Below are 22,898 nucleotides of genomic sequence, written 5' to 3'. Positions count from 1 at the left end.
TAAATCTGTTACTAATGTGTTATCGATGTGTAACTGCATTCTCTGTGTGTTTCTACCCATGATAAATCAAAAAAGCTCAGGCTGTAAAAGAAGTGAAACTTTGGAACAGTCTGGTGGATATCCAAGCAAGCAATGGAGCCTATCCCAGCTTCATCCCATCTTCGGGCAGTAGGCGGGGTACACCCTGAACTGGTTGCCAGCCAATCGCAGGGCACACATAGACAAACAACCATCCGCGCTCACACTCATTTCTAGGGGCAATTTAGAGTGTCCAATCAACCTGCCATGCATGTTTTTGGAATGCAAGAGGAAACCAGAGTACCCGGAGGAAATCCACGCAGGTATGGGAAAAACATGCAAACTCCACACAGGACGGACGGAGCCAAACCCACAACTTCTGCACTGTGAGGCCATCATGCTTACCAGTCAGCCACCGTGCCGCCCTGAATAGAAATATATATTTTTTAAACATCTGCAGTAGTTGCTATGTGTGTAATACACACAATAATAATTGTTCAAAACTTTTGATTTTTAAATTATTTGTCTCATCTTGTGGCATTACATTGCCAGCACAATTATGTATATGTATACCGCCCTCATGACTTTCAAGACAATTAGATTACATTACATTACAATGCATTAGATACGAAATTTACATGTCGAAATTTATATTTTTAGACAGTACAGAGAGACAGTATATGCAAGTATACAAGAGACAGTCTACAAAAAAACCTGTCCAAGTGCTTTACATTATTATTTGAAGGAACCGACATTTGTGTTACCGGAACTCTCCATCAGACAGTGAACGCACCACATCTGATCTCGCGATAGACTAGTGTGGTTACCAGGGGAACGCGATTTTGAAAAAGTTGAAGCCGAGTGGCATGGAAAGTGTGCACGACTGTGCGATCAACGTCTTTTACATAGTCTGCATTCCGTATTAGGATTGGATATACCATCACCATCATTCCCAAATGAAGAGAATAAGGTAGCGTGGTACCAGTGCCAACGTGCTTGGAATCGACGTCTTTCAATACAAGGTTTGTATTTTAGCTTATCTTGCTAGATCAAACTGGCTAATGCTAAGTAAAACAACCCCCCCCAAACCGTCCACTCGTTCATGAACGTCTTCATACATTTCCGTCGGTGTGCTGCACATTGAATTTGCGTTGTTATGACCCACCGATGTTTAAAATAGCCAACATTTAGTGCGGTCGCCTGTGCGAGCCTGCGGGCTCAAAGCATCGACGCCCTAAAATTCAATAATGTTTGTGTGTTTGTGATCGTGTAACATTAGTAGAAAACAAGGTCGACTGCTAGCTAACCAATGGTCCATATGCACTGTAGAACTGCACCGGCGTGGTAAGTGTTTGTGCAGCCACTTTCATTGTAGCTGAAAAAGTAGTCAGAATATGATGCGCATTGTAGCAATAATAATGAACATGAGAAATTTCTGTGCAGGTTCCTGACCTGTGGAATTTTGGGCTTCCTTCAAAATGCCGTCCAGTCAGATTCTTCAGCCAGTCCTTAAGATGAAGGTGGACGAGCTCTTCCTCAACTGGTTAAGCGATCCCAAAACTCAGGTGGTGCTCAAAGACTGCCTGGACCTCATCAAAAACAGGCATTCGGCCGATTTAAGCAATGTGGGCATAAAGGAGAAGTGCACTCTTACCTTCAACCAAAACAACAATGTGGAATTACAAAAGACTTTGACAGAGAAGAAGCCTGCCACCTTCAATGTGTCCTTGAGTCCACCTTGTGCCTCTCCCCTGCCTTCAGGATGCAGTGGCAGTACCAGGGTGACGGGACCCCACGGCAGGATCTTACGGAGGTCTGTCAGCTCTAAAAAGGTCAGCAATCTAATAGTAACCATTTCCCAACTTTTTTGGGTTGGCAAATATACTTTTTAATACATTTATCACATGGCACCCATCATCAGATACATTTTTATCTGATCTCCCTTTCACACGGTTTCTTCAAAACTGTCAGGGCGGACCTGTGACACCAAAGCCGACAATACGGTTTATACAGTCATGAAAACCTTTGAAAAGTTGTGGAAATTCAAAATGCAATTTCCTTGAAAACTCATTGTGAAATATTTTCGATGAAGCCAGGGAGACATAATGAAATTTGTGTGTATAATATTTAGGATGAGTAAAACTAAGTGATTGATGTAATTTGTGATTAAAATTGAAATTAACACAGGGCAAGTGCGATGTCCTGGAAAGTGTAGTTTTGCCCGTTGTGTGAATGCTAAAAGGGCTATCCGAAGTGTGGCTTAGCTTTGTTAAAATATATTACCAATCAGCTCCACGCGATACCTCCAGTAAGACTATGTCTTGCAAAGGAGTCTGCACTACCAACAATAGCTAAACACCTACAGATACACGGGGGCGTGCAGAGGGTGGGGCTAGTGGGGCGGTGGCCTTTGGCGTCCGCCTGCGGGAGTTGCAAACACAAAGTGCTACTTAACGCTGCAGCAGCAAGCTAGCAACGAACTTCGGCTGGCTTCTACGTTGCAGTTTCGCAACTGTAATCATGGCGCCCAAGTTATCGAATAAGATATACTTCTTACAAAAATCATTTTCACGAAGGGATTACGAGGAGTAATTTAGTAAAAAGCCATGCTTATTGCTAAACTTACCTTAGGTTATCGTGAAAGAACGTAATTATTTGCTTGGGTGACACACTTTACAAAAGTCTCACTGGAAACGTGTTAAAGCAGAGCTATATCTTTACTTTGAACTGCAACATAGACGTCAATTTAATTAGTGTCTGCAGAGAAAATTGATAGACATGTAGCTAAGCAGGAAATTCTTCATAAGGCATCCTATATGTCAGTAAGGAGGAGTGGCCTAGAGATCAAATTTATATTATATTAATATTTAGGATAAGTGGTTCAGAAAATGGATGGGTGAATATAGTGTATTGATACATAACACTCTAATCACTAATGCGATTTGTTTTCACAATACATACATTATTATTCTTATTATTATCATCATCATTATTATTATTATTATTATTTAAAATCTTTTTAATCGACAGAACACAACAGGGCGGGACATTACATGTCTGGATGTGTTTTCACAAGGCAACACAGTTTCTGCCGTCGTGCAAGGTGTGTCAGAAATGTTCCAGGACTGACGTCACAAAATATATATTTCAATCAATTTTCCCCTTCAGTGTTGGCCAGCACATTTGTTTAGAGATTCCTCAACCTTTGCTTTGTTCAGTGTGTGAGAAGAAGTGAGAGTTGCAGCAGGACAATGCATCTATTAACAATCCATAAAAAAAATAAATAAAAATTTCAATGAACCGGAATGCAATGGTGCTTCATTATGTTCCCTTTCACACAACCACCATAGTGCCTCAAATCCCCCTCTAATACTACCTGAAAATTTGCCTTTCTTTTTCCTTCCCACTTTTCCACCTCAATTCCATGCCGGCCCCTTTCACACAGAACTTGGACTCAACAGGGACAAAAAGCTAGTTTTGAGGGTCAGTGTTAAAGGAGCTTGTGTAAATAAGAGGCTTATGTATCATCTGTGATTTTCCCAGTGTGGCCACAAGAGGAGGCTGGGTAGCATCTGAATGGTTTGTCTGTCCTCACAACATTGTCCCAGTAAAGGCTTACCATTGTCATAATTATACGGATGCTTTCCAAACGTTCCAGCCTCACCCCTAAATTACTGTGTGGTGGTGATGCTGATTTGGCATGTTGATTTTTTTTTTTCTTGCTCCAAGTTTACGTTCTGGTGGCCCCCGGCAATTCTGGGGCTCTTCTATCAAATTTTGCTTGGCCTGAACTGTTTGTTGTCTTGACAAGATGAGATGGAGCTATGTATAAGCGCTGGCTAGCAATGCATCCTGTGCATATGGTGCATGTGTTAGTGCAAGGACAGTGAGGAAGGAAGATAGCTGGAGAAAAGCTGGGGGACTGAGGACATGTTTTTGGGATACAGATACATAGCTTCATGAGCTCAATTAGCTGGTTTACATAAATACTGTACATACTGGATGCATTCAGAATGTGTTTGTGGAGATTTAATTCTAGATGTATAGCATCTAGGGCTACTAACGATTATTTTATTAATCGATTAATCTGTTGATTATTTTGTCCATTAATTGAGGAATCTGATCCCAAAAAGTATTGTTTTAATTTCCATCACTTCATTGAAAAAATATATATTTTTAATTGACAATGTAGAAATAGTACCAGCATAAATCATAAATTATTTCTGATTGCGTTAATTCAATATGGGAGAAATGTTGATCATTGTTTTCCAAACGACAAGCAAGTTTCCAAAATAAAACGCTCTGCTTTCATGGATAGTTACATATTTATTGTTGAGAAGCTGAAATTCAGAGAATTTGGACAGATGTCATTTTTAAAACGTATCTAAATCATGAATTGATTATCAAAGACGATTATCGAGGAGCGCCAATTACATCTTTTTTGCAGCTGTGTCAAATGAAGTGTACTTGGCTGCTGCAACCAGCAGTACCTCTGTTAATTCAAGGTCATCTTGATTGCTTGTCAAGACGCCAATACATCTGCTCAAAATGCAAAACGTCTGTCGTAGAAAATATTATTGTTGAAATAAATATGTCAGTGTCCCGTGCACTATCCTTTATTTTCTGATATCTGAAAATATGCCACATATTTTACTATTTGCACATTCTTAATGGGGAACCTATCTTCTGTTATTCAGTAAAAAACTCATCGCATCTTGTGCTCAGGCCAAAGCCATGTTTTAATGGGAAAATATTGCTTGAGCATCATCTTAAGAGAATTTGGGGCTAAGGAACAATGCAAGCAGAAATGGATCCATGACGTAGTGGTACTGTGGCATTACTAGTTGTATGAATGTGTCTTGTCTTGGCTGCTCAGTCCAATATGGCGACAAGAACAAGTGACTCACTGCTGCAAATATATGGCACTTTTAATCTCCGTGTTATTTTTGCACCCGTGCAAGAGTTAAGCTCGTTAAAATATTGGTAGCACTTTATAATAAGTACACACTAATAAGCCTTACCTGGGCATTTGTAAAAAATATTGTTCATGGATTTTCTGGGAAATGTCTTACCTTGACCCGTTGGCTTTGGAATTTTATGATTAAGATTTAAATCATCAGTTGGGCAGCATGTGCACTCGGGTGTAATGTGGCGCATCATGTGGCGGCCACGTGTCACTCAACATTAAAAGAACTGTGTGTTTAATGCTTCTATTTTAAGACAACAAAATGGATTCCTAGGCACTGATGCATTCTTGGGCAGATTAGTGGAAAAAATGTGATTTATGCCCCGGTGATGCGGCCCGCAACAGCTGGTGTGACTTTGACACCGGACACCGCGGAGAGTTCCGTGTCGCAGTTAAATACCCAGAATTCCCCCGCTGGGCAAGGGCGTGGCGGCACATTCATGTGCTAGATCAGGTGCTCGTTGAGGATGTTTTAGCGACGTTTTGCACATGACAATTGTGCTTACGGTGTAAAGGCCTTTGCTTGTACTTTGATACGGTCGCTCATATCTTCTATAGTCGCAAGTTATTTCTTCATAATGTGCTTGGCTGGCTCAGTGATATTCGAGCTATTTTAAGCAAGGGGTCGCTAATCTGTGCCCTGCAAGTGTCTTTATTTAAAGTGGCTTGTAAAATGCATGGTGGTTGGTATTTACATGATGTAGATGTGAGAAATACGAGCTACACTTGGAAGACATTTTGGAAGTTGTTCTTGTGTCAAATAGAAAAAATGACAATTAGCTCAAAAGGAGAATTAACATGCACATCCAGACAGATTTGCATAGCACTTATGAAGAACGTCTGCGAATATAGGACTTATTTCCTCTTTCATTCCAAACAATTATTCATAGTAACAGTTGGCATGTATAAAATAACACTGGACAATATAAGTCTGCGTCCAGTTAGATAATTAGTGTGTGATCATTTGTGGCTCCTTCCAATGGAGGCATGTTAAGGAACGTTCCTGTGAGACAAATGCATCGTGTTAAGAGAGCAGCTGTTAAAAAGCCAATGATGAGAAGCAAGCGGGTATGAGGAGCCGCTTGTGTCCCCGGAGTCCTCAAGAGCCTCTTGATGCACGATCCTCCAACGGCTTGCACACATTTAGCCACCCCGATGCGAACACTCACAAGGAGAGAACGTTTGCACTTTTCATTTTCAAAGTGTTTTTGTCACTGATGAGTGTCATACAACTTTAGATGGTTCAGATGGATGGAGTTGTGGATGGTTGGTGGCTACGCACCAGGGTGATGGTTTGGGTTGGAATAGTGAGGATTTACTGCCATGGTTAAAAAAAAACCCAACAAAAACTGCTTTCTCTTTGGTTGATCAACAGTGTAGTCATTTCAATCTTGACAATGAAAAGTTTCCGTAGCTGTTGTCGCTAAGGATTAAGTGTAGCGTAACTTCTCTGTGTATTGTGTGTGCTGGTGATCGCAGCTGACATGTCAGTTGTTGTGGGAAACACCTTTGTGAAGCAGCTGACCTGCGCACGTCATGTTCCCGCTGTTGGCCTTCCCTGAAAGTCTCATTCCGACCATCTGCTCCACCTAAATTTGGCCCCCTTTCACATGTCTCCGCTGTTCGCTGCGTACACTTGTATTGACAGATTCTTCACCCTCCTTTGGTAATGTTGCCTGCGAGAGCAAACCTGCAAACGCTGAACTCTTCACAGTCTCTAATTCCAGACTGTCGGTCTTTCGTACACTGTTACGTAATGAGCAGAGCATGACTAAAATTGGGTTTATGTTCAAACTGCATTTAGCTGCGCGGTGATTGTCTGCGTGACTCGTGTGTCACAACAACTCTTCGGCGTACACACACTGTCCTCTCCCACTGGATCCTATTGACCTTGGCCCCCTGACATCTTATCGAATGCCAACAGTCTCAAACTTGGGTTTTAAACTGGACAGTGATTTTAAATTAGATCAGCAGATCAGTGCTGTTGTTCGATCCAGCTTCTTTCATCTTCGGCAGCTGGCTAAAGTCAAGCCCTTTCTTTCCCAACAGCACTTAGAAACAGTAATCCATGCATTCGTTACATCTAGGCTAGATTACGGAAATGCACTTTACTTTGGAGTCAGCCAGTCCTCGCTCAAGCATCTCCAACTGGTCCAAGATGCCGAATGCTCGCCTTTTAATTGCCGCTCGGAAGACGGATCACATCACCCCAATCTTAGCCTCTCTTCACCGGCTCCCAGTGCAATTTAAAGTTCGCTTCACGATACTTCTATTCGTCTTCAAAGCTTTAAATGGCCTCGCCCCAGCGTACCTCTCTGAGCTCTTCTACACCTACGCACCTGCCCTCTGCCTCGGGTTTGTGGACCAAATGCTGCTGGAGGTGCCGAGGACTAGGCGGTGCCTCAGGAGGGATCGCGCCTTTTCTGTTTCCGGTCCTTCTCTATGGAATGAGCTTCCATTAAATGTTAGGCAAGCCCCCTCTCTGTCCATTTTTAAAATCCGTTTGAAGACACGTTTTTATTCTTTAGCTTTCGACTCAACATGTGACTGCCACTTTTCTGCTGTTCTTCTGGTATCAATTGTGAATGTGTTTATGTATTTTAATCTGTGTTCTTATTACCTGCTAATTTATATTACACCATATGGAAAGCGATTTGTCACGGCTCCATCTGTTGTGAAATGCGCTATAAAAATGAAATTGTATTGTATTGTACACCTTCCACCCCTTTTAACTGCATCTAAACTGATTGTGAGCATACGCAAATAATTGATGGATGAATGGAAAAATCACATAAACTCATTAGAAACGAGCATTTTGAACACATCAAAAATGTATTTGAATTTTGAACACCAAAAAATGCTAAGCATAAAAATGGATAGAAAATATTAATTGAAAATCGATTTAAAATCTATTTAAACTGCTTAAAATATGCAAAATTGATCACATAAGGATTTGACATGAGAACAGTCAAATATATTGTACATTTATTTATTTTCATGTTTAGTTTGGGCACTAACTTTTTTTGTAAAGGTAACGTAAAGTTATTATTCATTTTGTTAAAAAAAAAAAAAATCGAATTAGGGCTGGAGTAAATCGTTACGTCCTTTGTCGTGCGGCATCATACGACAGACACTGAAGATAAGATAAGATAAGATGTCCTTTATTAGTCCCACAATGGGGAAATTTGAGTTGAAATTGAATTGAAAAATGACTCTGTGTTTTTATTTGCCGCTGAAACATAGCCCATGCAGATCACAACAAGTTTAAGATGGCAACAATTTGACCCTGGGACAGATTAATCTGTACAAATAATCATGTAAAGATGTACTGTAGTCAACTGATCCCCAAGTCGTTACACGTGGATTCTTCAATTCATTAATTTTGTCCGTCCCATACAGAAAAAAATGTTATTCAACAACAAACATCATTACGTCCGCTCGCAAACTGCATTCGTGGTGGAGGCTTCACATTTGGTTTGCTTACAAGTAGACCGAGCAAAACCGCACGCGAGATGACAGTTTCATGTGATCTTCGGGTTGTTTTGCGTATTTGTTTCCACGTATGCCTTGAATTGCTTAGCATTAAAAGAAGAAGAAATAACAAGGCGCCTGTGAGTGAAAAAGCCATCATAGAAACAGCTTATCAAGCTTGTGCAGTGTCCTGCGTGGGGGGATCAGGGAACAGGAAGTGCAGAAAACAGTGGAAACCGTTGGTCTTTGTCATCCTGTCGTCTAAAAATAATGTGTGCCGGTGCAGACAAGTTCATAACATAACGTTAACAAATATTGGTTTGTTTACGTGGCTGTGGTGAGCGTGTGTGAATCAAACAGGCTTTTTTAGGCCGCGTGGAAGGCGACACCGTTAGATCAGCAACTTTGTGAAGAATTGATGTAATTGCCGTCACTTTTGGGACATTAGCAGGCGGAAGTGGACCGCAGCTGCCGTCGCAAACAGCGCTCGCCTGGTGCTTTTAATAGGCGCAGACTACTTCGGACATCATTCTTTGAATTTGACGTGTCCCGTCCCTCCGCTATCCCCCTCCTTCTTCCACCGTCGCCCATCAACTATAATAAGATGTGGAATGGCTGGCAGCCCGAGCTCGCAGAGGGAAGGCAAAACAAAGAGAAGCATAATATAGGAAGCCGAGCATTTAGATGTATGCGTGATGTACGTCGAGTGAATGTGTCACACGCTAATTTGGCCGATTCTCTTAGGAAACTAAGTTTTGATACCTCGGCTGTCATACGAAGTTCATTTTATGGCTTGTTCTTGGCATTTGTATTTACACATAGCAGCTGCTGGTTACAAATAATCTTCCATAAAATTCAGTCTCTGAAGGTTTTTCTCCATTCCCAGAAGATACTTTTTACTACTCAAAAGATTAGGAGAGTGGTTTTACTAAGTGAGAGTAGTCTCATCGGAAAAAAAAAAGTTACACGTTTACAAACTATTGTAACGGTCTTTGAATTAAATATACTTAATATTGAGTGATTTTGTATTAATTCCAAGATATTATTCAAGTGAATATTTGTGACAAGCTTCACAAAAAATAGTTGTTGAAAAATGTGATTAATCGCAATTAATCATGGTAATGTTTTGTGGTTAATTAGTTAAAAAAAAGGTAATCGCTTGACAGCCGTATTATTAATATATATATATGCGCACACTAATCTCACTAAAATCAAGGCATTGGAATTTCACAAATCGATATTAATGTTGGTGTGTGTGTTTGTCTTCATGTATGTATAATGCTTTAGTGCCGCTTTGCAGAAGCTAAAAAAAAAATTAACAATCAGCTTGGTGATTTAAACTGTGGAGGTATTTTTGGAACTTCAGTACCCAATTTATCATTGCTGGAAACCCTTGTAAGCTGAAATATATGAAGTGCCCTTGGATGTTTAAACTAGTGAACCCTCATAGGCTCGTACTGTGTCATCACGTTGCTCAGGTGCATCCCCCAATTGGTTGTTGTGGACAAGCTGCAACAGCAGGTCGTCTTCTCTTTGCGTAACCTTCCACGAGCGCACAGGAATGCAAACTGGAAAGGGCAGATCCAATGCACACACCCCTCCCATCCACATACGCCGAGAGAGCGAGTCCCCCACACAGACGTCCTGTCACTCCTTATCTTCCCGGCAGTATTGAGGAGAGCGCTCCCTTTGCCCCCGTGCACTGCATGTGTGTGTAGAGTAGCGGCAGGCAGCGTTGAGATTGTGCGACCCGATCTGGAATGGGAGAGGGAGTCACAGTAGCAGCTGCTGCCTTGCATTAAGCTGCGCTCACTCTGACAGAGGACAACTGAAGGGAGACGCACAACTTCTAGAAACAACCAAAAAAAAAAACAACGCCACACTTGTCCAACTCCCCCGGACCCTCCTGGATTTGTTTATGTGTTCCCCGTGGTGTGGGTCGTGAGGATGAGGATGAGGGAGCTGTCTCTGCGTCAGGACCCTGACCTGAGGAAGGAGCTAGCCCTGCTCGCACGAGGTTGTGACTTTGTGCTGCCCTCGCGCTTCAAGAAGAGGCTCAAAGCCTTCCAGCAAGGACAGGCCGAGGTTCGTATGGGTGTACTGGACTCATGCCGGGGGACTTGAATTATATGTTGGTGCTGTGCTACTGTAGTAGTCCTCGCTACCCACAAATGAAAGTTCTTGTCACCGTAACATTTTTTGTTCGCCAATGGAATATGTTTTCCTTTGATCCAATGACATCAAGTGTGCGCCATATTTACTGGGAAGCATTCGTCTGCTACCTGCGCCAATTCCCACCGCCAGTTCTTGTCACCGTGTTGTTTGTTTGTTAGTTAATGACTCAGGTGTTGTTTTGGACCTGTGCGATCATCTGATCACCACATTTATTGGACGCTGTTCATCTTGCACCATGTCCCACCATCCAGAGCCAGTTTCTGTCTTCTTGTCACCATATCGTTCTTTGTTAGCGTGTGGCACAGGTTTTCTTTAGCCCCTGTAAGATAAGGTGGGTGCCACATTTACTGCTGGGGTACTATAATAATCCTGACTCCCAGAAGCTCCTGGCGATCCACTGACTCCTGGGTAGCCAGAAAGTTAAGTTCCTTCACTTCCCAAGTACGTCATACTATTCTTTGTTAGCCAACGGGTATTCCTTCAGACCTGTGAGATCTGGCGTGGTTTTCTTGCGCAGTATACCGCATGTAGCTCGGCTCCTCTGTCCTTGCTTTGGGCCACATCACTAGCAATGTGTAAAATGTCATGAGGCTTAGCAAGTCGAGCTTCAGGCGCTCAGCTTGTGGTTAGTACGGGGGGGGGGACGGTGTGTGGCATGGTGGCAACAGAAGAGGTTTATGTCCTTTTATAGCCATGGCTGACACCAGCACATGGTGCAGCGCCGCTCACCGCCGAGGATCATCCACATCCAGATCATCATCCATGGTGTACCCTCAGCAGTGTTTGTTGTTTGGACCATGTTGTCAAGTGTTGGCCTGAAACAGGCATCGATCGTAGATAGAGATGGTTTGCTGTCATATGTGCCAATGACTGAATGTAACACCTCGTTTTTAATTTTCAACCAAGTTTACTTCCACTTCAGTTATTGTGTTGGCTTGACCTGTCAATTTCATGTTCTGGCAGTTTTTTTTGAATAAGTTATGCGCATGCTCAAAAACGGGAGAGAGCTGTCACTATTGACTTATTTTAGAATTGATTCTCCTCATGACTCTTTCATCAAATAATAGTTTACCAAATTCACAGAGAATGTTCCCCACAGTCAGTGTGGTTGTCTAATATGACTTTTGTTAAGTAACAAGTCACTTAATAGTAAAGATTTTCCATAATTCAATTTGCTAAATTAAATGGAAAATTAAAAAGAAAATGCCGCAAAGGAGTGGTGCATCTGTGATCACCTGCCACAGAGAGCGCATCTTGGGCGGCTGCGAGTACACCGACAGCCCACTGTTGGAACCAAGCACCGTTACGTTGCGCTCTCAAAGGCCGTGAGTGAGCACATGACCCACTGGAACCAAGGATGTGCATCACATTGGCCCTCTCTTTATTTTGTTTATTTCTTGTACGCATTTACCCGCAAGAGTTCACGTCATCTTTGCTTAGCGATGTGTTGATACCAGGTGTGGCTCAAGCTATGCTAAGCTAAGATTCTTGCACTTTAACACAAACGAGTTTGTCCAACTTTCACATACTTTAACATATCTATTCCCCAAACACCATGCTGCACTTTTCAACTAGCGATACCGGGTGACAATGCAATACAACTTTATTTGTACAGCTCATTTCACAACAGCTGCAGCTCTTAACAAGTGCTTTACACAGAGTATAACATAACGTTGCATTCGATCAATAGCAAATACAGTGAAAGCAGGAAGTTAAAATGAAAATTAATGATACTAACACATTTACAGTAGATGCCAGAAAACAGCTGAACAGTCTCAAGTTGGGCCAAAAGACCAAGAATAAAAATGTGTCTTCAAACAAGTTTTAAAAAATGGACGGAGAGGAGGCTTGCCTTACGTTTAATGGATGGTCTTTCTGTTCATTCTCACTTGGAAAATAAAATTAAAGAAAAAACATTTTCGCGGTTGCTGCTTGGGCCCTAATAATAATTTCTACAAAAAATATTATGAACCTCGTAGCGGCCGCTGTGCGTGACCTAGAAATGATAATGATAGATTAAAAACATGTTACCCTGCAACTGAGCAATTGCTGCCTTCGTCACAGGGAACCGTGGTTCAAATCCCAGTCAAAAATGCTGACATCCTTCTGGGTATGCTGGACGCTAATTGAAAGGCACTGTCGTTGTTTAAATGAGGAGGAAGCGGTTTAAAAATGATGACAATCATGTAACCACTGATGAGATTCCATTCTGGAATGAGTCGAAACTGTCCATGTTATGACAGAGACGTCCATTAGGGTTGGCATCGACTTGGCCAAAGAATGAATAGAACCGGCCTTATTGTCTCATATTGTTTTCATTCTGTGTGCAGAATATCCTGGACACGTTGTACTCATTAGTAATGACTGCTATAAATCTGATGCTCTTTAAAAAAAAACAACTCGCGTGATCTATTAATTATTTTTCTGGGCTCTCGAACGTTACCTTAGACCACGGTTGGGCAATTGATTTTGCAAAGTGACCGCAGGGAGAAAGTAGAGCGCTTGCTGAGGGCCGAGCAAACAAGCTAACGTCAACTTGGTCTATATTATTTTTAATACATTTAGACAAAACGTATTAAACAAATTGCAACAAATGTAGATATGATATGTATTTTCTAACTTATAAAAGTCGCATTTTAAGCAAAATTAAAAGTGGCTATTAAAATTACATCTTTACATTTTAAAATAATAATGGAAGTTTGTGCACCTACCACCAATTAATATTAGCCATTCCTTCACTTTCCTTTTTTTTTGTTCTTTTTTTTTGTCATTTTACATACATTTAAAGGAACTTTTCATGTTCCAAACATTTTTGTTTACACACCTAGTGGGAAATATGAAATTGATAATGATGTGTAAGCATACAACGATGACTTAATACACCAAATACAAATAGATTTGTGTACTGTAGTATCAGGCTGTGCAGGAAATAAGAATGATGCTAACACTGGGACCACTTTTGCCAATTTTTTTTTTGGGGGGGGGGGGGGCAGTAGTTGCAAGAGTGGTCAGAAAAGTTGCCAAGTATAACGGAAACGTTGCCGAGGCTACACCTCCAACACAAGTCATCGTCCGCACGTCTACTCATAAAATAAATACCTTACATTTTTCTTTGACTTCATGGTCACTGTGAGGGCTGCTCAGAGACTCTTGCAGGGCCGGATTTGGCCCCCGGGCCACACTTTGCCCAGTTCTTCCTTAGACCGTAGGTTGTTCTGTTCGTTGGTGGACATCGATCCTCGTACCTGAACTCTTTTAACACTTCCCTTACCTAATGATGCAATCAGCATGTCTTGCACTTGCATGAACAACATCTTTTTTTTTTTATCTATCACAGAAGGTCCAGCAAGAAATCTATCCATAACAAAAGAGTATTTATTCTCCTTTTCCTTTTTACGCAACAAACCAGTGAAGTGGGACATTAGTGCTTTTACCCTGCAGCACGGCATCATGCGTTCAGAAAATTAGGACATACCGGTTTTGGGTGTGCCGTTCGATGTTATTTGTCTTTAATACATAGCAGTGACCTGAGTGGGGAAATGGCACAATATACAGTTTTGTTTTTTTTTATTGGCAGACTGTCAGTGTAAAAGTGTCTTATGATATTCCAATGTGTATAATTTAGCAAGCCTCTGTTGGAGCACTAAAAGAAGAGGCTGCGGTTCCTCTTGTCATTTTGTTAGCCGCATGTGTTATTTCTGCTGTGTCTGCAGAAATGGCGGCCTTTAAAAAGCCAAAAGACAATTTGTGAACTTGATCAATCTCAATGCACTAACCTTTGATGTCCTAATTGTATGCAGCCTTGAACATTTCAACATAATTCACTCATAAACTGGTGTAAAAATTCTGCCTGATCTTGGATTTCAAATTGAGCTTATTGTGGCTGTAGCTTGCAATTGCGTCAAACTACACACTGCATTATACGGAGTGATGTTGCCTTATTTCAGCGATTAAACCTGAGATGGTACATGTTGTGAAACATTGCACTTTTCCAGATGATGTTAGTTTCCCAGTCGGGCCAATTGACTAATCTTGACATCAAAACAGCGCACCAGTTGGCTGTTTATTATCTCTAAATAGAGAACATGATGTGTGAATGGATCGTGGATAAAAGTTATTGCAGTGAGTCCTCAAGCCAAAGCAGCTGATGTTGTTTGATCAGCACTGACTGAATGTATCTCAGTCAATTTCTCAGGCGCCGCATTTCCTCAACGAGTGGCCTAACTTCTAATAGTGTCCTGGTTAATGGCCAAATGTCTTAAATCAACACTCCAGCTCAAATAGACCTCCTTTCTCAAAATTATACAGGAATCAAAACGACAGGTGGTTCCACTCGGGCCCTGTAATTATACGTTATGGCATCTGTAAAGCTGATGTTTAAGGCCCAGTTGAATGGAATTGCTGTTGTAGCAAAGGTGAAATTCGAGACCCGAAAAAGACAAATGTTGTGTTCAGAAAATGACATCGATGAAGAAAGAACGCGATGGAGAGCTACAGCACCTGTCAGGGTTTGACTGAGGCTGTAATACAATACGGTCTTAGTTATCATTATGCATTTGTTGGTGAAACAAAGTATTGTGCTGCGAATACGTGTGTCCTAATTTTGAATTCTGTTTTTATAAGAAACACAATAAAGACAGATCACAGGATTTAGTGGCATGCCTTTTATTGGACAATGATGACAATATGAATTCTATCACGCCATTACCATTTACAGTTAAGTAAATAAACTGTGGCTTCACTAAAAAGAAAGCTGTTTTTAATGGACTGGTTAAGAAACAGAAACTTTTGTCGGTTAGAGGATCTTAAGACTGTCGTTAGCATGTGATAGCATCAAGTGGCTAACAGTGTGTTTTTCGTGTGTTTTTGCATCAGGCGCAGGTGAGGACAGAGGCCCCCGTCAGCCGTGCGCTGAGCGAAAGCATTCCAAAATTTTACTTCCCGCAAGGTCGGCCGCAAGCCAACATTAACATCGACAGCCTCATTTCCAAAATTGAGGCGACGTTCAGCCAATTCCCCAATGAAAGGGCCACCATTGAGGACATGGGGCAGGTTGCCAAGGTGAGAAAGTGATTTGCAGCATGCCACCCAGTCAAATGTTTGCTCCTTTCACGCTCAAAATATGAGCCCATCCTCCTTGTGGTTTGAGGGAAACCCCAAAGTGTTTCCGCAGGGAAATTAGCAAATGATGCAACTTTGCTTTTCACCAACACCTTTATGCGGCAGTTGAGCTATTTAAGTGTCCTCAATTATAATAACAACGTGTCTCTGCTCAGGCCTGCGAGTGTCCCCTCTACTGGAAGGTTCCATTGTTCTGCCTGGCCGGGGGCGACAGGACGGGCTTCGTGTCTGTGCACAAATTCGTGGCTATGTGGCGCAAGTAAGACAATGACCGCTTTTGTTGATGATTTCAGCTGGGCCACTCGCGCACACGCTCGTACAAGGCCGCCTGTTTGAACTGTTATTTCCTTGGCGTCAGTAAACAGAAATGATGAGGGGCTGGTGGGAGGAGGCAAAGGCCTTACAAACATTTGCACTGTGAACAAAAACAGGGCAAGAAAATAAACAGGACTTTACTAAATGGATGTATGCACAGTTGCATGCAAAATTCTCAGACACCATTTAGGTTGATATTGTTTATTGCAATTCTGTAATTACTGTATAATTACAATGAGCCCACGGCGCAGACCTTCCACAACTGTAAACAAAATTTGGTTTGAACTGCAACATAATAAAACTACGTTTGTAGTGTATATGCACGCTGTTGAGTGCATCAATGTGAATACACAAATTGCTTTATTATTAAGTAAAGTAAAGTAATCATTGTCAAATCTCAATACAGTATTCCTGGAACTAAATGTCTCCGTGGCCGCCTTTGGATTTGTTTTAGCAATTTCGAAATATTAACCAAGTGAGTTCAAATTACGAGATCATAGAGTGACATATTTGTGCGTATCTGTTGGTTATATTTTGTCATATCCGCTATCGCGTACACATCCGTTGCAGCCACACAAGTATGAAACGGTGAGCATACTCCGTGCATCTTTAGCCACATCCTCACCAAAATGTGCCCATGTACCAAATTTCAATATGCCGTTTGCGTTACGGTGTAATATGAAAAAAAAAAGTCATTCAAACAACAACGCTCACGGTAGCATGTACGACTTTTGTGCAATATTGTTCGTGTATGTCATAGTGTGGTACACTCGAGGCATGCCGGAAAGCCGGACAGGCGGACTTGAGCTCATAATCGAGCTGTTCCTAAATGAGAGGCCACAACAGATGCTCTTTTTTTTTTTTTTTCAACTACCGCAACTGAATGCTGATAATTACCAGGAAGCTATCTAGAATCCTAATTTCAGAATGTATTATAGCTTTTCCCCTCTCATAATCGGACACAAAAAAGGGAGTAACCTCACAACCATCTGTTCTCTCTTTCTTTTTTTTCCCGCTCCCGTGTAGAACGCTGCAGACCTGTCACGACGAGGCCGCCAAATTTGTGCACCTCCTGGCCAAGCCTGGCTGTAATTACCTGGAACAAGACGACTTTATTCCCTTCTTGCAGGTACTGGCAATGCCGCACGCACGCTCACCACTTTGGCTTGCCTCGTCGCTCATACAGGACTAATTCATATGCGCTTGCCAGCCACTTCATTAGGAACATCTGCATGGTTTTTACGTTTGATTGATAGAAGTGGAAAGAGCACTAAAATATTTGACACAAGTAAATTCACGCATAATTTCTACTTTATTTTAGTTAGCTAAAGTAACAAATGACTTTGAAAATAATATTAACGAATGCTGAGTATGACTGAAAAGTTACTTTAGCTACTAGTATTTACCTTCCACAATATTTCACCCCCTTTTCACAGATTGCAGTATCATTTTCGGACGAAAATAAAGCCAAGTGAGGGGAAGCAAAGTAGGGCTTGGTGATTATTTTTTTTTTTCATGATATTGAAATTACGATGAATAATTGATTTAATAACTTTTTATTCGACTACCAAAACTCTACTACTCAAAAGTCATCATGCGCAATGCTAGACCAGTTTATTTTCAATCTTTTTCCAGATAAAGAATTCTGTGGAACCACACTTCTAATGCAAAGTCTGATATTCATTGGTTCATTTTCTTTACATTTGTATTTGTTTGTAATACTTTTGTCAAATTTAAGTTACTTCCATCACCGCTGTTTTTTATTTCAAGACAGAGGCGCACCGACAATTTTGCAACGTTTATGTAACTTTACAGATGTACCTAATGAAGTGGTCTTGGCAACATCTGAGTATTAACCGATATCACAGAATGTGGATGTTTTGCAGAATATTCCATCAGGGTTTGTGGGCGGTCTTTACACTTTCAATTGATTCCGGTGGCCTGCTCGCTTTAATTTGTATGCTTGCGCTAGGGGGGAATGTCTTTTGACTGTTGTGATGAATGAGAGGGCGATTGCAGTGGAGTAGATGCGACTGTCCCCGCCTGTTTCGCCCCCCTCCACTTGTGATTTATGTGCTTCGCTATGATTTAATTTCTCACAGTGGGAGTCAAAGAGGCACGGAAATAAGGCCTTTTAATTCCTGCGCAGACAGAGCATTTATGTCAACACATGGGAGGGTATAAAAAATACGCATGATGTATAAAAAAGCAGCACTTGTATGGCAAAAGGAGGAAGGTTAATATGATGCAACTGCATTTTTCCCTGTCCAATCACAAGGTTCAGTTAATTTATATAAAATGATATCTAAAATTAGGTTAAAGTTTAGGACCACATTTACATGTCATGGAATTGCTGTAATGTGTATTTCAGGCTGCACTGCTTTGTAAAGAAGCATCCTCTAACACAAAAAGAACATTCAGAAAAATGTAAGGAAAGATCCCAAATAGTTGAAAATGAAAATTACCCCATTTAAGTAATTGAATAAACGCTTTCCTATTCATTCATGCTTCATTTGAGTTTATTTTATGGGCTTAATCTATAAGACCAAAACATAATAAATAAAATATATAAATATAAATAATAAATCTGATATTGTTTATGGTCATACGGATTCATTTGATTGTTTGTTAAAACATACATGTGAAAAGGACTTTGGAAAATATATATAATGTCATATTTTTTAATATTAATTAAATATTAATTGGGTAAAAAATCTGTGACATTTTTCAAAGTTGTTCTGCCCTACATAAAATTTCCATTAAATATTGGGACTTTATTCTAATAAAATGTTCACTTTGTTGACTCTAATCTAAAATAATTGCAACGTTTTCCCTACTACAATATAAATGAGCGCTTTTCACCTAATATCAACAGTCAGTGGTTCAAGTTAAAAGCAAATAATAACCTTTTACCGCTTTATTCCCAAAACTTGTTTCTTGTAAAATCACCTTTTGCTATTTTATTACTCCCACATCTTTCCCCTAATATTTGGGCGTATCCAAATAAAAGTAAGATTTTTTTTTATGATTATTATTATTCCAACTACATTCATTTGAAATACGACAAACTCAGTTTGGGAAAGCCCTCTCTCCCTTTTAATCTTTTTCAGAGCCGCTTTTTCATTTAAGTGAGCTTCATTAGCTACTGCTTAACTTTAATGTTGCCTCACTGCGCCATGAGCAAAACGTGAGCCGCCTGTTGTCGTCTTTCAGGATGTGGTGAACTCTCACGCGGGCCTGGCTTTCCTGAAGGAGGCGGCGGACTTTCACTCCCGATACATCACAACGGTGCAGTGTCGTTAAACATCATATGTGCATTACATTGCCTTGATGTCGTCGTTGAGCGTTTCCATGCTTACAGGTCATCCAAAGGATATTCTACACCGTCAACCGCTCGTGGAATGGAAAAATAACGTGTTGTGAACTCCGCAAAAGTAACTTCCTTCAGGTAGGTCCACACATGATGCTCTGATGGAATACTTGCTAATTTATTTGTGGTTTTATACTTTGTCAGAATGTGGCGCTGCTAGAGCAAGAAGAAGACGTAAACCAGCTGACAGAGTTTTTCTCCTACGAGCACTTCTACGTCATCTACTGCAAGTTCTGGGAGCTGGACACCGATCACGACCTGTACATCGACCCCAAGGACTTGGCGCAGCACAACGACCAAGGTGCTCATACCACGCACAAGATGGACGCTCGGCAGCCAAGTAGCAATACTGACGTCTTCTCTTTTTTTTTCCAGCCATTTCCCAAAAGATGATTGAGAGAATATTCTCAGGAACAGTTACAAGGTAAGCACTTGCAGTAAAAATACATGATGGATTTAATTGGGTTTACTTATTTGGCTTTATTGTCTAATGATTGTTTTTTTTTTTCTCTAATAAGTTTTCATTATTCTTGTAATGTTAATATTACAACTGTAGTCATGCATTATGGACATAAAAAGATCTTTTGGACACACAAACACTTTAATAGCACTTACCATTTAAACTTTTTTTCTGAAATATGACAACTTTAGTCACGTGACATGACCTAAGTTTCACATTTTTTCCTCATAAGATATGAATATTGTCATCATATTGCATCTCCTTTTAACCATGATTTTATTCTGGTGAATTAACCCTTTTCATATACAATTAATTAGGCCTTTATATTTGTAGCATCTGACAGTGTTTTTGTAATGTGCATCGTTTTTAAATATAAAGATATTATAGTCATCAAATTATGACTTTCTTTTTTTCCTTCATACTATCCGTTGTTTTGTTTTGTTTTTTACCAATTTTTGCATTCTTATTTACTTGTGATGAAATGTCTTTTTTATTTGTTGCACTATTACCCACATTGTTGCCATCAAATGTGCTCTTTTTACATTGGGTAGGATCCTTTTAACATTTAACTTGTTTCATAAGTGTGATTTTTGATTCCTATTATTCCCAATTTATTTTTGTTAAATTATGACTTCATTAAAAAATACAATTAAATTAGGACTTCATTCTTGTAAGTTAAAATGTATTTTTATATTTGTATTGTTACTGCTTACCACTATGTTCTCATAAAATTACGATAGTATTTTACATTTTTTTTCTCTCTCTGTCTAAAAACTGTTGCCCCAAACTTTTTTCTTGTAGTATTAAAACTTCATTCTTACATTACGGTTTTGTAATATAGATATTTAAATCAACTAGTACCTTGTTTTTTGGGGAAAATTATCTTTTTCTTTTTTTTTGTCCATAAGAATCTGACTACTTCTTATAAGAAAAACAAATCTGACTTGATTTCTACTATTCTTGTGTCATTGAGGGACCGGCGCGTGTTCAAGGAAGGCCGCTTGAGTTACGCGGACTTCGTGTGGTTCCTCATCTCAGAGGAGGACAAGAAAACGGACACCAGGTGTGTATGTGCTCCCTACGCATCTGTTGTTGGACATCAATACAAGAGCGACCGCCTTGAACGTGTTGTGAACTTGTGCGTGCGCTCCCAGTATAGAGTACTGGTTCCGCTGCATGGACCTGGATGGCGACGGTGTGCTCAGCATGTACGAGATGGAGTATTTCTACGAGGAGCAGTGCCAGAAGCTGGAGAGCATGACCATTGAACCGCTGCCCTTTGAGGACTGCCTCTGCCAGATGCTCGACCTCGTCAAGCCTCGGGTCGAAGGTCGGTTGCCTCTTACTGTCCTCCCTTTCTCCATGTTTGATTGACAATTGTTCCACACAAAAAGACCTGTATTAAAAAAATAAACAACATTAAAGTGAATATATGCCATTTTCTGTTATATTACCACATTTTTCTCATCTTATGATATTATAAACACGTTTTTGGTCAGAAAATAACGCGTTTGAACATCCAATATGACCGTGCTTGTGCAGATTATTAATAAGTCTTAAAAGACATTAAATATATAACGTATTAAAAACGTCTTTTAAAGACATTCAAATGCCTTTAATCCATCTTTCAAAAACGTCTATAAAAATGTTGCCACATGATAAGAAAGATTTAATGAAATTAAATAGTCTCAAATCTTACTAAAGTAACTTTCTAAACAAAATAATTGACCAAATATCTGTTGTGGTAACATCACACAATCACAATAGCAAAACCAACAAAATTGATGTGGGGGAAAATGTCATTTATAGAATCTAGCAACTTTGGACAACAAGGAACATTGGAAAGTTGGCCTTAAATTTAATTTCAAATGGAATTAAAAAGTCTCCGCTGTTTGATTAATTTTGTTTTGATGTAACGTCACATTTTGACTCCAATTCTCCTCTGAATTTGGATGACAACGGCAGGTAAGATCACGCTGAGAGACCTGAAGAGGTGTAAGATGTCACACATCTTCTTTGACACCTTCTTCAACATCGAGAAGTACCTGGACCACGAGCAGCGGGACCCCTTCTCCGTCATCAGGGTAAGCGTGCGGCACACACGCGCGCCGCAAGCGCGCCTTGTTTACTTTCCGTGTCTGACAGGAAGTGGAGACGGAGGGACAGGAAGTGTCGGACTGGGAGCGATACGCTGCCGAGGAGTACGACATCCTGGTGGCTGAAGAGGCTGCTGGGAATCACTGCGATGACGTGTAAGATCACGCTTTGACTTACTAGCTTATCCTCGCGGGTCACAACATTAGGTCCACTTGCAATATTAGGTACCGCTCTACATATTTATCTTATGAAAATATTTGAGTGGTCCTCCATTTACTATATAGAGGAGCGTCATATTCTGAGTCAGCTGATAGTTGATGAGTTTGTGTGGAACTTTAGGGCCACCACTAAACTCTGAAGGCGAACCACATCCCGCCAGGTAAGACTATCACAATGCCAGAAAGAACCAAACATTCTCCTCCTTGTTTCCTCTCTGGACCAGTCTGGTCCTAAAATCACCCTGACAACATGGCACCAAAACCTGGATATTGATTTCAAGTACTCTCCTGCACTTCAATACCTTTGTGTTTTCCTCCTTTGTCTTCTCCTGTCACATCCTTGTCTTGATTTAATAGTCAACATTCCGCATGGCGGAAGTGTGCGCCTTGAAAGGATGATTCAATTTCCACTTTATATCATGAGCGGAAAACGTCAAAAAGGAAAACGTGATCATGGAAATTTTGTCAAATTCTAAGGAAAAAAAAGTTACAAAGAAAACTAATGTGAGAATAAATGTGTGCATAATTTTACAAAAGCCACTATAACACAAAAGTTGGCTTATTACAAGTAAAGTTGTCATTTTCCCAAGGTACACTGAGATAAAGTCCCAATACTATCAAAATAAAGTTGTAATTTTGAAAGACAAAAGTAAAACGTTATGAACACACATGTTGGGAATAAATTCC

The 22,898-nt window shown here is 40.5% G+C and overlaps 2 protein-coding genes across 3 annotated transcripts in view; one reads left to right on the top strand and one right to left on the bottom strand.

Moving 5' to 3' along the window:
* The first annotated feature begins 864 nt into the window (after positions 1-864).
* The window catches only part of ppp2r3b (protein phosphatase 2, regulatory subunit B'', beta), a 23,339-nt gene continuing 1,305 nt past the window's right edge, over positions 865-22,898 (top strand). Inside the window, exons 1-13 of one of the 2 annotated variants that reach the window (XM_088314754.1) lie at positions 865-1,040; positions 1,462-1,850; positions 15,506-15,691; positions 15,907-16,010; positions 17,093-17,195; positions 19,280-19,354; positions 19,428-19,514; positions 19,581-19,737; positions 19,812-19,860; positions 20,870-20,959; positions 21,051-21,226; positions 21,862-21,980; positions 22,042-22,148. In XM_088314754.1, the coding sequence (XP_088170880.1) occupies positions 1,497-1,850; positions 15,506-15,691; positions 15,907-16,010; positions 17,093-17,195; positions 19,280-19,354; positions 19,428-19,514; positions 19,581-19,737; positions 19,812-19,860; positions 20,870-20,959; positions 21,051-21,226; positions 21,862-21,980; positions 22,042-22,148 (1,607 nt within the window). In that variant the 5' untranslated portion in view covers positions 865-1,040; positions 1,462-1,496. Of the gene's footprint in view, positions 1,041-1,461; positions 1,851-10,114; positions 10,541-15,505; positions 15,692-15,906; positions 16,011-17,092; positions 17,196-19,279; positions 19,355-19,427; positions 19,515-19,580; positions 19,738-19,811; positions 19,861-20,869; positions 20,960-21,050; positions 21,227-21,861; positions 21,981-22,041; positions 22,149-22,898 lie in introns of those variants that run through there. The other variant, XM_088314755.1, reaches the window with a different exon arrangement.
* Positions 19,246-22,898, bottom strand: part of LOC148323252 (cohesin subunit SA-2) — a 23,603-nt gene continuing 19,950 nt past the window's right edge. The window contains exon 33 of the mRNA XM_088314753.1: positions 19,246-21,292. The gene's annotated coding sequence lies outside the window, so the exon portion shown is untranslated. The remainder of the gene's footprint in view (positions 21,293-22,898) is intronic.

This window comes from Idiotropiscis lumnitzeri, chromosome 14, assembly GCF_059441095.1.
Source record: "Idiotropiscis lumnitzeri isolate Australia: NSW breed Sydney's pygmy pipehorse chromosome 14, RoL_Ilum_1.0, whole genome shotgun sequence".
Taxonomy (NCBI): Eukaryota; Metazoa; Chordata; class Actinopteri; order Syngnathiformes; family Syngnathidae; genus Idiotropiscis; species Idiotropiscis lumnitzeri.
Note: the sequence above shows the minus strand (reverse complement) of the source record. Positions and strands in the feature narration are given on the sequence as shown.